At 40.5% G+C, this 16,948-nt stretch overlaps 4 protein-coding genes across 4 annotated transcripts in view; 3 read left to right on the top strand and 1 right to left on the bottom strand.

Annotated features, from left to right (window-relative positions):
- The window catches only part of tnn (tenascin N), a 56,187-nt gene extending 55,208 nt beyond the window's left edge, over positions 1 to 979 (bottom strand). Inside the window, exons 1-2 of the mRNA XM_081597950.1 lie at positions 833 to 979; positions 649 to 715 (exon numbers count right to left, since the gene is read on the bottom strand). The gene's annotated coding sequence lies outside the window, so the exon portion shown is untranslated. The remainder of the gene's footprint in view (positions 1 to 648; positions 716 to 832) is intronic.
- Positions 507 to 2,378, top strand: mrps14 (mitochondrial ribosomal protein S14). The gene is made up of 3 exons (XM_008434156.2): positions 507 to 639; positions 1,033 to 1,197; positions 1,853 to 2,378. Exons 1-3 carry the CDS (start codon positions 550 to 552, stop codon positions 2,033 to 2,035), a joined length of 438 nt encoding a protein of 145 aa, XP_008432378.2. The 5' UTR covers positions 507 to 549; the 3' UTR covers positions 2,036 to 2,378.
- Positions 2,379 to 2,950: 572 nt separating this feature from the next.
- On the top strand, positions 2,951 to 7,031 carry cacybp (calcyclin binding protein). The gene is made up of 6 exons (XM_008434162.3): positions 2,951 to 3,104; positions 4,134 to 4,344; positions 4,471 to 4,567; positions 4,656 to 4,755; positions 5,054 to 5,148; positions 5,709 to 7,031. Exons 1-6 carry the CDS (start codon positions 3,087 to 3,089, stop codon positions 5,869 to 5,871), a joined length of 684 nt encoding a protein of 227 aa, XP_008432384.1. The 5' UTR covers positions 2,951 to 3,086; the 3' UTR covers positions 5,872 to 7,031.
- A 611-nt stretch (positions 7,032 to 7,642) lies between these two features.
- Positions 7,643 to 15,650, top strand: plk3 (polo-like kinase 3 (Drosophila)). The gene is made up of 15 exons (XM_008434163.3): positions 7,643 to 7,985; positions 8,906 to 9,013; positions 9,107 to 9,223; positions 9,730 to 9,859; positions 9,971 to 10,058; positions 10,453 to 10,548; positions 10,643 to 10,841; positions 10,975 to 11,101; positions 11,235 to 11,350; positions 12,362 to 12,482; positions 12,574 to 12,657; positions 13,001 to 13,163; positions 13,247 to 13,376; positions 13,467 to 13,577; positions 13,675 to 15,650. Exons 1-15 carry the CDS (start codon positions 7,770 to 7,772, stop codon positions 13,870 to 13,872), a joined length of 2,004 nt encoding a protein of 667 aa, XP_008432385.2. The 5' UTR covers positions 7,643 to 7,769; the 3' UTR covers positions 13,873 to 15,650.
- The last annotated feature ends 1,298 nt before the right edge of the window (positions 15,651 to 16,948 follow it).

Raw genomic sequence — 16,948 nt, 5'->3', positions numbered from 1 at the left:
TTGAAAGTACTCAAAATACAATTTTAGTCAGATGTAATGTTCTTTATTGAATATAAAATGTAAGGACTCTGCTCCTCCTGGCTGGTGGGAATGTCCTTGATGCCGTACTGTATATTATGGACCTACATTGCCACCTAGTGGTTTCTAAGTAGTACCACAATAATTTGTAATTTTTTTCAGATTAATTTTATTATTTTCAACGGATTGGGTTCAGTTTTACTCACAGGCTTCACAGTAGTTTTGGGATATCGGAATTGATATAAATCCAATTTAATCATCATGATGTGTGATTCAATCTTAAACACAGCAATGTGCCTGTTAAAAGAAAACTGTGCATCTCTATTGACAAGAGATAAAGCCTAAAACAGCAGTAACTTCCGCATTGCAGTGAATGCTCTATGTATAAAAAACGTTAAAGTCCGAAACACTAATTTTGGGGTTTACATTTTGAAATAGAAGAATTAAATGATTATATTACCCTCCTAGCCAGAGGGGGCAATATATTCTATCTCTTTATATCTCCTTTGGTAGTTCAACCCATAGACATTAATGGTTCAACCTAGATCCATCATGGCGGCTAACAGAATAGCATGTATGGGTCTAAATGCCCTTTATTCCACCGTTTACGCACCGAAACAGGTAACTTACCTAATTTCAACACACATGTTGTGGCTTGCGTGTTGTGAAGGAAGCCCTCGGTTCTTAGTCAGGAAAACTGAAAAAGTAACAATGAAAATGTTAATTTTATGACTGGTTTTGTAACGCTGGCTTGGATGGTAACGCTAGTTTTCATAGAAACTGTTTAGATGTTGCTTACTGCACTGAAACTCACCTTTCTGTGTTGCGGTGGAGTAAAAAGAAGTGTGAATGTGGCTTGGAGTGGTTAGTATGGCTGGAACAGCTTGATATAAATTTAGCTCTGGCGTTTTGTGGCTTACCTTTCTTGTGGAATGTGTTCGTCTGATATAATTTGGGAAAAGCCTGGGCTGTTAGTTGCACAGCTGGGAGTAACTGCATGTTAATGATGGACAGGCACTGAGGAGCTGCTGGGGAGCAGTGGACCAGCTGAGAAGTTACTACGTTGACTGGAGGATGCTGAGGGATGTCAAGAGAAGACAAATGGCCTTTGAGCTTGCTGATGAGAGGACACGTATCAATGCACTGCGGAAGAACACCATCTTGCCCAAAGAACTCCAGGTAGAGTTCAGTGTTTGTACCAATATGTTCCTTATTGGAATTGATCAGACATCTGCAGCTGACCCAGAACGCTACTGCTTACTGTTTCTCTAAAAATAGCACTTCGCACCAGTTCTAAAGTCTGTGTTGTCTTGTATCAACCTTCCAGACCATTCAGTTCTTTTGGTTTAAATCTACTCTGCATTCCTTGAGTCAGATCAACATCAACTGAATGTTGATGGAGAAGCAGCATTCAGTTTTTATGCACCACTTTCACAGTTTCCAGGAACAAACTTCCTGAAAATTAAAAAATGCTAAAACACTGATTTCCTTTAAATTAAGGCTATAGACCCAGTTATTTAGAGTTACCTCTGATTAATAGCTGAAACATTGCTTAAAGTGTTTATTTCAGTATTTGATGATAACATTTGAGATCATGTAATTTCCAGTTCTTGTTTATTTTATAATTTTATCATTTAAGTCACCTGGAGCTGAAATGTACCACACAAATAAACTTGCCATACCTTAGTTTATTTGTAGGAAATTAGTTAGTTGTATTATTTGTGTGTATTTATGTCTTCCAAAAGGGGGAAAAGTAAATATTATGAGGGTTTCCAGTTATTAAAGGTATCAGTTAAGAACTGATTTTGGAAACTTTATTTTAATTTGTTTGCAGGAAATAGCAGACAAGGAGATCGCAGCACTACCCAGAGACAGCTGCCCTGTGAGGATACGCAACAGGTGTGTGTTGACCTCCCGACCTCGGGGAGTGAAGAGAAGATGGAGACTAAGTCGTATTGTCTTTCGGCATCTAGCTGACCACAACCAGATGTCTGGGATCTTGAGGGCAAGGTGGTGACTGTGCCCATGTTGGACTTGTTACACAGATCGTGTCATTAAAAACCTGGCTGTTTCACAGGAGGGAGGACATCAGCGTTTCAAACTTGTGGATATGTGCTGTTTGCTGTACAGTAATCTCCTTTTGTTTTCCCCTGTTAAGTAAACTAAAATAAAAAAATTGTTTCATTGTACACATTAAAGAGATGATTAAATCTTGCTGCAAATTATGTTGCTCATAGATTGTTTTATTAAGATATACACAAAGCATATCAGTCTTATGAGAAACAAGACACTGTCCTACTATTGTAAGATGCGTCTCCTTTTAATGTCAGAAATGCATTAAAAGCTAAGCAATGATTAAATATGGCTTCAATTCATTTTAAATAAGGTTTCGATAAATATAAGGTGCTATGTGGCTGAATATCTTTTTTCTTCTTTCATCTTGTGTTCATTCATCCTATCTTTTTTTCTTTGTATTTTCCTTCTTTAGCTGTCTCTTCTTCCATCATTTCTTTCTCTGTTTTGCATTTTTACTTAAAGTCAGACCTCTGTCAAAATATAATTCATATTGAACTTTTGTATTTTATATTTTACTTTTAACACAAAGGACTTATAAATCAGAAAATATCACTTTAGAAAAGTATGGAATTTCAGAATAAAAAATGTGTAACCAAGCAGGTTATACAGTATATGTTATACAGTATATGTCCACATCAAAATTGCACTTAAGTTGCATTGTTCACATCACTTAATAATAATTAACATTAGAAGTAATAATACATCTAGCTATAATGCGCTTTTTAGGGAATTCAAAAACATTTAATACTTATTCAAAAAGCTATTATAATTGGTACTAGTTATATTAAGGTTGTCAATACTCATTCAGGCCAATGGGTGGCGGTGTCAAACAGTTGACCCTCATGAGCGAACAGCAGAAGTAGATGACGTCATTTCCTGTACCGGGCTGGCGGGGTCCATAATGAAGGAGCAAAGGTAAAGGAACCACTGTAGCAGCAGAGCTTCAGCAAGCCGGCTAACATCTGGTTACATCTCAGAAGTACAAGAACATAATGGATATAAAAGAGCAGGTGAGCCTCAGTTTAGGCCTTAGCATTCTGACAGAAGAATAGTGGTTCAAATATACGTAACTGAATTTATTTTACTTCCGTGACAGCATTTCATATTATATTAGTTAACTTTGACAAGTACACAGACAACGGAAAACTCTATTTACTGTTTCTTTCTTAAAACTCTAGTAATCTGTGCTTTATGATTCATTCTGATGTATTTTCTAAGTATGATTTTAGTACCCGGTGTGCGTTGTGGCAGTGTGCGTTTTTATCTGTGATGCTAACTTAGCTTTTAGCTTTGAATGGAGTTTGCAAGAACATTCTAGCAAATTTTAGCTAGCAGGAGACGCAAATGCGCAGTCTCGTGGCCTACGGCTTCTAACTGCCATAGCAACGAAATGAAGTCACGTGATTTAATAAATATTCCTAAAATTACTGCTTGTAATGGGTTTAGTGACAAGTATCGTGTATATAGTCACTTCGTACTGCTACAAGAAAAGAAGGGAGCAGATTCCTCAAGTCTATATTTATTTATAAGATTTGGTTGTTTATTTACCTGGTGTCGTCTGCTTATCAGTAAATTGATTATTCTGGGTTCAATATATATTTGTTGGTATTTTAAATAAATTTCAAATTGTATGGCAATGTTTTCCGTTTAAGCCACTGGAAGTGTCTGAAAATCCAAAAGCTTTTTGGCCAATCAGGGTAGATATTCTTTAACACCTAAAATTTTAAGATATTGGCATTTTAGGCAAATTATTTTTCTGTATACAGAAAAACACTTGAAGATGGTGAAAGTATGCTTACAACTGAGTTTGTAAGTGGGCTCTATTAGATTAGAATTGATTTCTAGCTGACTTTTAATATCTTTTTTTTTATCATTGTCCTGTTGCCTGTTGAAGAATGGCTTAAAAGTTATTACCTATACTAGATTGTTAAATAATATAACCCTCTGTTATTTATGTTCTCTCAATAATCCAGACTTAATTGTAAAATGGCTCTGCACTTTATGGAATATAAAACTCCCTTTGTTTTTGTCCAACACAGATCACTCAGCTAGAAGCTGACTTGCAGGAGTTGAGCTCCCTCTTGGAGAAATCGGAGAGGAAAAGGGTTCAGGACGTCTTGCAGCAGGAACAGAAGAAGGTGGAGAAAGAACTTGCAACCAAACGACAGCAGCAGCTGCAGCAGGCTAAGAGAGAGGCAGACCCATCTGCAGTGTCCAAAGCAGCGTACGCCGTGAAGATCACCAGCTATGGTATGTCTGTTTAAAATGGATGTATTATCAGTTAAACTGCATTCAAGAACTTGAGAAGATTTTTTTTTTTTTAAAGAACTGTTAAGTTTTTGTAGAACTGTGACACTTCACTCAACTTCCCTGCAGCATGGGATCAGTCTGAGAAGTTTGTGAAAATTTACCTGGATTTGAAAGATGTGCACAAAATTTCAGCAGAAAATGTAGAAGTGGACATCACAGAAAGGTAACGCGAAATATCAACAAATATCTGCTTTGTTTATTCCTCATGTGACAAATTGTATCGTTACAATTTCTTATCGTTTCTCTTACAGGTCATTTTCGGTGCTAATTAAAGACCTAAATGGTAAAAATCATCAGATGACTGTTCTCAACCTGCTGCATCCGATCGATGAAAAGGACAGCTACAAAAAGGTCAGTAAAACTAGAAATACAAAGATATGCATATTTTCCTAACCAGGTTTTTTTTTTTTTTGAGCAATTTATCCTTTTTCTTCTGTCCTACACATAAAGGTGTGCCGATTTATCTCTGGTGTACCTTCTATTATCCAGCGTACTACAAATTAAACAGCTAGTTTGTGCTGAAAACTCCTGTATTGTTGTATACCATTTCAAATGAACAGGGCTGCTTAAAACAACTTTTGTTTTTACACCATATTTTTATATTTGGGGATTTTTTGCATAACGTGAAGCTTCATTTTGTTTCTTTCAGGTAAAAACTGACATGTTGTTGATCATGCTAAAAAAGCAGACAACAAAGAAGTGGGAGTGCCTTACAGCAGTGGAGAAACGGTCAAAAGAGAAGGAGTAAGTTCAAAATGTACCGGTAGACTTTAAGTTAAGGATTTTTTTGTTGTTTAGGCAGAAATTGAGGTCGTAATGAATTACAGTAGCTTGTGAGATACTGCAATGCATTATGAATATAGTTAAAAAAAACAATCTTTCAACTATTCAAGCCATTTGCAAAGTTGGGAGAGACACACCTGAAAGACTTGAAGATGTCCATTGACTCATGCTGAATACAACGCCATACCTTTTCAGAATTTTAGATGCTCTTATTACTTCTGCTCCACTGTTATGCATGACTTTCATGTTGGTCTATCGCATAAAACTCCAATATTGGTGTTTGTATTAGATGAAATGTGGAAAAATATGGTAAATGAAGCCTTCTCTTTGGCAATTCTACAATTGTACAATTCCACATCTAATTTGTACTTTGTACACATTTAGATAAATTACCAAATATATCTGTGCCACTTATCTGCCATTACCTACTCTCATCTTCAACAATGATGTGAGCAGCTGAGAGAACCCACGCATATGTCTTACAATAGAAATTACAATATTTTCCTGCCCTATCTCAACAGCAAACCCTCTATGGATGAGAATGCAGACGCCAGCGATGGCCTCATGAGCATGTTGAAGAAGATTTATGACGATGGAGACGATGAGATGAAGAGAACTATCAACAAAGCCTGGACAGAGTCGCAAGACAAGAAGAAAAGAGGGGATGATATGATGGACTTCTAAATATTCCTTTTTTTCTGCAGTGTGACCAAATTAGAGCTTTAAAGATCAAGAGTGCATGACCTAAATATTAAAAAGTAGTGCTCATGTCATTGGAGACTATTATACAGTCCTTCAATAAACTTGATCTTTTTTAGGCCAGTCATGAGCTCTAATAAATAAATATCACTGTATTGTAAAGAAAAGCTACGTCCAGCAGATGGCGCCCTTCATTCAGTGATCGGTCATTATTGCTTGTTTAAGATTTTCCAACACTCTAGGACAGTGGTTCTTAACCTTTTTTGGGGTACCGAAAAAGGTACCCCAAAAAGAATGCGCATATGCAACTGGGGGCAGTTGCATATGCGCATTCACCGAGCCCTTCTTATTGCAACCCCCCCACACACACACAAAATATTTGCGATATTCTGATTTAGTAATGTAATTATATTAGCTGTGTTGCCACCCCCACGCCACTAGAGGCAGTAGCAACCCCGAAAAGATGCGACTAAGGTGCAGATTTAGACTAGAATTTGGTAAAAACGGTGAGTTTTGCTGAAAGACACAAGCTCAAATCCATGCTGAGAGTGGAGCTCCTTCAATCAGGGCTGCTCCGCAGCTCTGATTGGCTAAGCAATGTAACGCGATCCTCTGGAGCAAGTGATGGCAAAGCGGCGCGTCATCACGACTTTACACAAGTGTGTCTTTATCTCCGCGGCAGAGGCTCCGCCGAACCCCTGAGACCGACTCATCGAACCCCTGGGGTTCGATCGAACCCAGGTTAAGAACCACTGCTCTAGGAGTAAATTGTGGGTAGTGTATTCTGTGTCCATTTCTTCAGAGGATGACAGGTCTGTAACGTGCCAAAGTGACACCTCGGTTTTCCTATAAATAAAGCCATCCATGGAGGTGGTCATATCCCTAAAAACATAATTCTGCTTTTTAGAGTGTTCATCTCTTTTGCAACTGAAATGAAAACTATGTGTAATTCCTCGTTTCATCATTTATATTTTGTTCTTTTTGGATAGTTTCTATTAAATGTGTAGAGTTGGACTGTTCTTAATTGTGCTCACTTTTTTCCAAAATATACAATTGTACATCTTAATTTTGCGTTTGGACTTTGCTGTACAGTTTGTTTGTTTTTTTCTGTCATACCATTCAACAAAGATAACACTTGAACCCTCTTCCGTGTTCGTCTGTTTTTTTGTTTACATTTCCCTATTATGCTACATAAAGGGGTGCGTTGTTTCTTTGGCATTTATATTGTATTTGCTTTATTTCAAAACCCTTACATTTATGAATAGAGAATATTTCCTTTGTTTTTGCACGCTTTCTCCAGCAGGTGGCAGCCTTCTGTAGAATTTATCGGATTTTGACTCGGGGGGAATTCTGGGTTTTTATGAAGCAGTTTACACCGTGCTGTTGTTTTTATAGGCTTGGGAATAGTAGCAGCTCTTTTAGCGTCTTTAATTACATTTCACAAACTTGCTGACGTGTTGACGATTTGTCCATAAAGGTATGTATCAATTAACATTTGATTATAAGATAATAAGCAAGTAAATGTCAGATTACTTACAAAAAAAAAGGGAAAAAGCTGAAACGACGATTAAAATCCGAATTTAGACCTAATCTTGTAAACCGTTGTGGATTATTGATTCATGTATTGTTTCATTCATATATCTCACGCATCCATATTTCAGTGAGACTAGCTGAGCAAATCATCTGGACTTTCTCCTCCTCTTTCCCTCCGCCCCAACCCGTCTCCGTGACGTCAGACCGACTATAAAGCCTCGCAGATCTGCGTCCAGACACGCCAGATGGAGACAGCCGGAGCAGAGGGAACCAGCACACAGCATCATAGTTCTTTCTGAGAAATACGCAGGAGGAAGGATTTGGATACAACATTTCATCGAGAACGTTTAATGGATTCCGGCTGTGTTAACGCGGCGCAGCGTATTTCGTGCCACAACATGAACGCGGATTTATTCAAGCCTGTCCCGGAGCGCGGACACCACCAGTCCTCCGCCGCGGCGAAGAACGGCAGGAACAAACCCGAGCACGGCAAACCCGAGCTGGCTCAGGTGGTGACGGACCCCAAGACGGGAAGGTCCTACAGTAAAGGGAAGCTTCTGGGCAAGGTAAGGCAGAGCTGATTATCGTCCATGCGCTCCAATCCTGTTCCACCGGTTCGCGACAGATCCGTCTAGAAGCTGAATGAATTATGATCTGAGACGCAGATTAGGAGTCGCGGGTGAAGTATGTTCCATGTATGTTGGTTATTGGGGAGGATTTTGGAGGGGAGAACCTCGTGGTGGGAGCGGTAAATCTAACCTGCATATCCCCCACCTGCTGTGCGGGGTTTTTTTTTTTTAATGAATGAATCAGACGCAAGGTGTGCCCAGCTCCTGTTTGCAACACCTTGTATTAGAAGGAAAAAAAAAAAAAAAACAATCTCAGGAATGACTGAGCAGAACATTCCTTCTCGTTTTCTTTGACCTTATATGGCTTCCTTTTTGTCTCATTCCTCCTAGTCATACTGAAATATTTCCGCTACAAAGAAGCGTTTTTATTGTCATTTAATTTTTTTTTTTCCTCAACGTGTTGCTCCATCATGTCATGTATGTGCTGCGGCGGAGGGCTGTGAGCCAGACGCCCCCCTTGCTGCCTGTCCCCCCCCTCCCCTCCCCTCATCCTGCCGCAGAGCTGGAAACCTCTCCGTCACTTTCACGGTTAATGAATGCAGCAGTGCGGTGTGCTTCATCCTTCACATCTTCCCCCAGCATGTGGAGACGTGATCGCATCAAGAAGATGCAGCAGTTAAAACACCCGATTGTCTGATTCGGACCCAAAACGCGCCTCTTGACTTGCGTACGGAAACGATCCACTGAGTAGATCGGCCTCGTTTCTATGAAGCTGCTAAATTACAGATGGCGAATCGCTTTAATTGCTCAGTCCAAAGCTATTGATCCCCAGCTGAAAGGCTTTGCCAGGGAGGCTGATTTATTTATGACCATTGCAGGCTTTCAACCATTTTAACCCGTGACTGTGCTTTCCAAAGGGTGGCTTTGCACGATGCTATGAGATGACAGACCTGTCCAACAACAAAATGTATGCTGTGAAGGTGATTCCTCAGAGCAGGGTCTCCAAACCACACCAGAGGGAAAAGGTACACTCGTCTCATTATGCTCTGAGTCCATTGCATAATCTCGAATCCATCTGAAACGTGTTCACTAACCCATCTGTATTTACATTTCACCAGATTACCAATGAGATCGACCTGCACAGGTCCCTGTCGCACAAGCATGTAGTGAAATTCTCCCATTATTTTGAGGACCATGAAAACATCTACATATTCCTGGAGCTTTGCAGTCGGAAGGTGAGACGCTGGAATTCTCTGGAATGATTTGGTTCAGTTTCTTAAATCAAACAGTTTGCTCTTCTTTTTTTTTTTTTCTTCTTCAATCCTTCATCAATTTCTGGCAAATTCCAATTTTGCTTCTCAATTTTTGTTGGATTAAGAACTTTCATTTATGTATGTTACCTGAGGGGTAGTTGAAGAGAGGGAGAGGAAAACGCCAGTAGCATCAGTAGTTTCTGAATCCATCAGAAAATATCTTGACAAGAATACTGTGTTTTATGCATCAAAGTTGGATTTGAATATCTAACAAAACTGTATCACACTGAGTTGTATGAAAGCATAGCTACAGTTTTGGTATTTGGCAAACGACTTATTGAAAAGCCCCAGAGAGTTAAAGAAGCAACCAACTTGCTATTCTTTGCAAGCAGTTGTCTGAACTTTGACCTCTCATACAGATACTGTAACGAATGTGTTTTTGAAGGAGCGCAGGGTTTGACTGTCTCCTCGTCGCTTTGTCTCTTTAGTCCCTGGCACACATTTGGAAGGAGAGACGCACTCTGACGGAGCCAGAGGTGCGATATTACCTCAGACAGATCATATCCGGCCTGAAGTACCTCCACAACCGGGGGATCCTGCACAGAGACCTCAAACTAGGTACGTGAATGAAACTGCGCTATGGGCGTCCCGGGAATCTGATGCTGCGTTAGCCATGCGCTTGTCCTCTGTGGAATGCTGACTTAACGGAGGCATTTGTCCCTTTTTCAGGTAACTTCTTCATCAACGAGAACATGGAGTTGCGACTTGGCGATTTTGGCCTCGCTGCCAAGTTGGAGACGGTTGAACAGAGGAAAAAGTGAGTGCTTGATTTAAAACAAAATCATTGAATACTAAAAATTATTGGGAGAGCATTTGAGTACCGTAACTTTTTCCGGCAAGACCAAATTGGCCTTTTTTTTTTTTTTTTTGGGCTCAAAGCAGCTTAACCTAAAAACCATTACCTCAGTTACTAAGCAGTTTCCTCCTCCCACTGCTTTCCTCCTGCAAGTACCTGCCTGAACCAGTTTCCAAGTGGCAGTTGAATGCAGGGCTTAGATCAGAGTTTCAGTACTTTTGAGATCTTCCTGTGGCATACCAGAATGAGTGTAGCAGGAAAAAACAAAAGACTTCGGCTCGTTCTTTGTCACTGTTGCATAATAGAAACTGTTTTGAATTCTACTCTGTACTCAAACATGCACCTGTTTTCTCAGAACCATCTGCGGAACTCCGAACTACTTGGCCCCTGAGGTGCTAAACAGGCAGGGCCACGGCACGGAGTCGGACGTCTGGTCGCTCGGCTGTGTCATGTGAGTTTGGTTTAGTGGGCTCCGGTAGACCTCGTGTACCGAAATAATTTTGGTGTGAAACTGACCAATGGTGTCTCTGGTTTCGTCCTCGTAGGTACACGCTGATGTGCGGCAACCCTCCCTTTGAAACGCTCGACTTGAAAGAGACTTACAAGTGTATAAAGGAAGTCCGATACACTCTCCCCTCCACAATCTCCCCCGCTGCACAGAAACTCATCTCTAGCATCTTGCAGAAAAACCCCAGCGACAGACTAACTCTGGATCAAATTCTCAACCATGAATTCTTCTCCAAAGTATGTCATTTCCCAGCACTGTCGCAGTTTGCATAATAACGTCGTGCCATCATCTCATGATTGGCAACTTTGTTGTTCCATAACAAAGATTAAGCTTTTTTTTTTTTCTCTCGTTTTCTCTTTTCATTTTCAGGGTTTCACCCCAGACAAACTCCCTCCCAGCAGCTGTGTAATGGTACCAGAGCTCCATCCGCCAAGCCCTGCCAAGAAGTTCCTCACTAAAATGGCAAAGAGCTTCTTTGGCAAGAAAAAGGCAAAAGGTAAGCGGCACAGTCACCGAGCAGTTTTAAATATAGCCTTAAAAGCTAATGAACCTACTGGACTGCATTCAGGCTTTCGGCTTGAAACCTTTCTAAGGGCAGTGGCTCATTAGAACCGCAATTCTCTTCACAGCAGAGAAGAGTCCATGCGAGGAAAAAGATGACAAAGACATTTCCAAGCTGGTGTCGGGCATCGTTAAGTGTTCCATCAACAGGCAGATAAGCTACAAAACAGTGGGAGCCAATGAGGTACGTCTTATTGCCTTTTTTTTTTTTTTTTTCGTGTGTGTGTGTGATTTTAAATGTTCCCTTGCTCTTCCAAGCAAATAGCAACCTGGTTTAATTAAAAGAAGAGCTGGCAAGTCATTCTGGCAGCTGAAACTCAAAGCTGGCACAGTATCACATGCTAAGACCTCATTACACATGGTGTTAAAGTGGGGAACAGTAGACTGCTTTTAATGTGAAGGGAAGTTTCTTTTTCAAAATTGTTTTGAAATGCAGTCGCCAAAAAGATAATTAAGAGTAAACACAAGGTGACCATATAAAGTTTTGGGTATTTGCATACAAGTTATTGTTGGAGGCGTTTAAGTAGGAAATTTGCCACGGCCGACCTGTGCTAGATGCTTATTGTGAGGGCTAATGTGGGTTTTTTGTTTTTCTTTAAATTATTAAGGGGGAAACTAATTTTGTGGTCTGTCTAAACACTTTTGTGAGAACACATGCACACGATGTGCTCATTAGAAAAGATGGTTATCTACCACCACAGACTAAATGCCACAGCAGCAGGATGCTCAGTTGGCCCATCCCCTAAACTGACTGGTCCAACTTCTATTTATAGAGCCACATTGTTTTGTTCCAAGAACTTGGATGTTTCCTTGATCAATGTACTTGGAATGATTAACTGGAATTTAGTAACTTTTTTTTTTTTTTTTTTTTAAATCTCAACTGTGACGGATGATTCCAAATTACTGTGATCAAATGGCATTGTGTGTTGAAGCCGTTTTCACCTCTTTGCATCTTGCATTTGCAAGCTTAAAGCAAAAAAACGTAGCCAATGACGTGCCAATCATTTACGATGCAGTAGATGTTGCAACATTGCTGCAGGAGCTGGAAGAGTTTGCAAGCATTGACTCATTCTCGTTCTAGAGCTCGTCTGCAGTTGCCATTCTCTAGCCTGGGATTGTTCCTTCATTCTCTGCGATCTGTCTTTATTTATTTTTAATACTGAATGTGTCATTAATCGTGACGTTTTCCTTTCAGGGACCTTCTCCTGCTGATCAGCTGGTCAGTCCCGTGCCTCTAGAACAAACTCCTGCTGAGGAGGAATCCAGGAAGTCAATCTCCCGCTCCTTCAAGGGAACCATGGCCAGCAGCACCGAACGTAGGTTTTTTTTTCCAAGTCTGATTTCCTGACATTTCTCTCACTTTTCTTGCTTATTTTGTAATGGGCATTTTCTTGCTTTCCCCATCAGCCTGTGAGGATGTCCTGACTCCTGCTGCTGTGGCCGAAGCTGCCATGAAGGAGCTGAAGAACTGCCTGGCCACCATGCCTGCAGGTGAGTTTGGAAAGCTTGGTTATAATTGGTATTCGATTTGTAGCAAAGAAACGAAAAGCTGCTTACCGTAACGTGAAGCATCGGGTAGTGATGCCAAATCTTTAACGTAAACAGGAGCTCGTCTGAGCTAATCTGTTTCCCCTCAGACTTTTTTTTTTTCCCCCACCCTCCTTAGCCTTCAGCCATTTAAGTCCTTGAAATACCTGCTGACTAAAGCATCTCTTAACATTTTTAAGCCGTGCACCTTTTATTGCATTAATGGCGTTGGTAAGACGCTGACTTGTGGACTCTAAATAACAGCAGGCTTCTTAACCCGATCTTTTCTCCTTCGCTTTCTCCCCAGCTACCAGAAACCCGCCCTGCTTGTCCCGGCCTCAGTCCTTCCTTTGGGTCACAAAATGGGTCGACTACTCCAACAAATATGGTTTTGGATACCAGCTCTCCAACCAAAGCATCGGCGTGCTCTTCAATGAGGGAACGCATCTCAGCCTCTGTGACCAACGCAAGTAAGTGGCTCAGATGATGCTTTAAAAACGCCCGGGTTGACTTTTTAAAGATTTTTATCTAATAAAATTCCCTTTCCCAACAGGACGGTTCACTACTGCTTGACCAACAACAAACACTTCACATTCCCAACCCAGTCGCTACCTGAGCAGCTTCGCAGCCAGAAGCAGATTGTTGTACTCATGGCCAACTACATGGAGCAGAACCTGATGGAGGTATGGAGCTTTTGTCTGTAGCTGTATAATTGAAGTAAACCTAGCAGAATGGAGCCAGACGATCTAACCAAACGTTTCTATTCCTCTCAGGGTGGGGATCTTCCTTGTGAGGAGCAAAGCTCCGGACCCCCTCCTCTGCTGCTTCAGTGGGTCAAGACCGACCATGCTCTTGTCATGCTCTTCAACAACGGCACCCTGCAGGTTGGCGCTCGCTCACAGATTCTAAAACGGAGCAAGTTGTTGAGAAGCTCTAGTCTCGCCTTTGCTTAAATCCTGCCTTCAACTCTTTTCTTTCCAGGTGAACTTCTACACCGACCACACAAAGATCATCCTGTGCAAGTCGTCCGACGACGCCTACCTGCTCACCTACATCAGCCGGGAGCGCGTCTCGTACACGTACCTCCTCAGCATGCTAAACGAGATGGGCTGCACCGCTGAGCTACGTCACCGACTCAGATATGTGGTCCAGCTGCTCCAACACCACACTGACGCCTGAGAGCAGAACTCTCGGTCTTACAGGCTGAGTGGCAGATACTTAAGAAGCAGCCAGACCGGTTACTGACTTTGTTTGTTTTGTTTCCCTTACTTGGCCTTTGCTCGTTTTTGTTTACTTTTTTTTGTTAAGGCAGTGCAGAGGGCAGGTGAAGCCTGTTTTTAACTGATGACCTGCTCAATTCAACTGAGTGACAATCTTTCCTGGACTCCTGTTGCCAGGGTGATTGGTTTGAATGACCTTGATGACATAGAGCGGTGGTGAAGTTACCCAAAGAAGCGTCTGCCCGAAGGGTTTGTGCCTACCAGTTTTTGCCTCAAAAAGGGTATCCACCTGGAAGGTTTTGATACCTGAAAGAAGAGATTAGTACCTTGTCTGAAACGATGGAACGCGTACATGAAGACCCACTTAACTCTCCTTTACTCACCCAGAACCATTGCTTCTCGATGGATCTTTGTGCACCAATGACCCTGCAGCCGGTCAGCTGATTGACTGTGCAGGCACGGTTTCTCAAAGGTTCCTAAACACTAAAACAAAACTGTTCAAATTGCTTGCAAATGAAAAGGCTTGATCTTGTGGTTGAAATGCGGTGAGGCTGTTTTAATTCCAAAAAAGCATTTCAGCAGCAAGTTCTCCCTCCCTGTAGATTGCAACTGTGATCTTTTTTTTTTTCTTTTTTAAAGCAGTTGCTTTTGGATTTAAGAATAGTTTGACTTGAGAGAGAGAACCTCCTACCCTCTGTCGACTTCTGGCCTTTTTGGAATGTGGCGCACATTCATTTTTTTTTTTTTTTCTGAAAATGAGCCAACAAAAGATCACTTAAGATCTGAACCTCACACGCACAATATTTTCAGGCTCTTTAAATGAAGGCGAAACGTAAGTCATTGCTTCTTTTGCTGCAATGTCACTTTTTTTATTTTATTTTCGATGCAAATTTCACTGATGCGGTACACAAGATGCTACAGGGATGAACACTGTTTTTCACTTTTATTTGCTTTATTTTCTTTGACTACCTTTTTTTTTTTTTACACACGTTAAATTTTATTTGTTTTTAACAAAAATATTAAAGGTTTCGGTTTTAAACAATAATTCAGTTTTAAATTCACTTGCAGTATAGGTGAATGTGTGTCCTCTACACAAGTGCCAGGAAACGAGGCTGCGTTCTTTGGGAACCTGAGGGTGTGGAGGTTTGGATAAAAGTGCCTTTCTGAGGGATGTCTGTATAGTGCAATAACAACCCTTTGATGAATGTCAAGCTGGCTACATGCAAGATTTCAGATGGGTTTTTTTTTAAAGGCGGAGTTTACTTTTGCACTTCGAGCCAAGTAGCAAAAGTAAATCCAATAGCACTACACTCTCACTACCTGGTATAAGCTTTTAGAACAACTGTTAGAAATATATAGCCCAATAATATCCACAATGGGAAAAAAGAAAACATTGTATTCTGTTGTACTGTACTGTAATCCTTCTGGTTTACATTGCTTTCTTGATCCAGAGTTGTGTCCTTAAAACTGTGACCTGGAATGCAAGTATTGCCTACATGTGTTCCCCAAAAACACCCAGTGTTGTGAAAGCCATCTGCCAATTCAGAAGAGTCTTTATTTTTTTGGCACATAATGTCTTTATTTATTTTTTTATTTATACATGTTCTTTTTTTTTTTTTATTTATTGTGTAAATGTTGCGGTATTGACACTAGGAAATGTTCAATTCCGATCACCTTTTTTTGTATGTCATGTTTTGGGGGGAAAATGGGACAAAAATAAAGTTTATTGAAAATTAATTTACTTTGCTTCTGAGTTGTACTTTACCTTTCATCATGATTTTTTTTTCTCCAATATTGTATAATTTGAAACTTCTTGAATCTAGTCATTTTTATGAACGACCAAGGTTTCATATGTATGGCCAAACTGCTTTAAAGTGTGAACCGCTCATAATGGCAAAAAAAACAAACACTATTTGCTGGAAAATGAGACCAACTAAGCGGTCATCCAAATGGCAGAACACAATTTTAAGACCTTAAAATGTCACTAAAGAAGCCAGCAGCCTCTATCATAAAACCAGGTAGTACATGGAACAACTTCACAATTCAAATTGATTGGTCATTCAAACCAATCACTCTTCCAATCACTCTGACTGGTAGATGGCTACAAGAAATGCATCTTTGAGGTTGTTCTTGCCAAAGGGGGTAACTATTAACAGGAAAGGGTGTTTTCAGACTAAATGACACATAATCTCTAGTGTGCATCTACAATTCATTTTCCAGAGATGAATAAAAAGCTTAGACAACAAATGTGGGGAAGCCTATTTTGAAATACCAGAATATTTAATAGGACGCTCAAATCCTTCGCTATCCTGTTATGAGCATCATTGTTTGCCAAACTCTATTTGGAGGAATCGGATGCTTTGTTTGGATGAAATATAGCGCAACAACAAACCCTCCAGATGACATGTGGTCTGACATAAAACCAAGGATTAATATTGTAAATGGCAGAGTATCAACCCCCTCTGTTGAGTATGGTAGAGGATCAGTGATGCTTAGGTCTGTTCTGCTTTCAGTACTGATGGTAACCTGGTATCATGAAAAAAATATGTATTCTTTTTGGGTCCTGCCAGTAAAGTGAAAATGGATCTTTCTGTGAAGGAAAATGAACTTACTCACCTGGGCAAATCAACCCAGAAAGGCTTTTGCAAGACATAACATTTAGCATGAAACATTTAGCATGAAACCGTCTTTCATGCTAAATCCTACAGATCACCTGTGGGGGGAACGTAGGAGAAGGAGAAGAGGACTAATGACTGTGAACAACTCTTTACACAACTGAGAGATTGTGGAAAGAAGAAATGTCTAAGATACCTGAATGCTGCAGCCCTGTTGAATGTAGCAGGGCTGCATTCAACAGCAGCCCTGCTACTGTTGAATATCAAGACGATATTCGAGCAATATCGTCTCGAATAACTTTCCAGGAATCCTTGATCAGATTGAGTGTTGTTTTATTTGAAAAATAAAACAACACTCAATCTAATGAGAACTAAGGTGCCAATAACTCTGCCTTGTTGTCATTTCTGTGAGCAAAGAAC

Source organism: Poecilia reticulata, chromosome 17, assembly GCF_904066995.2.
Source record: "Poecilia reticulata chromosome 17, P_reticulata-male-v2, whole genome shotgun sequence".
Lineage (NCBI taxonomy): Eukaryota > Metazoa > Chordata > Actinopteri > Cyprinodontiformes > Poeciliidae > Poecilia > Poecilia reticulata.
Note: the sequence above shows the minus strand (reverse complement) of the source record. Positions and strands in the feature narration are given on the sequence as shown.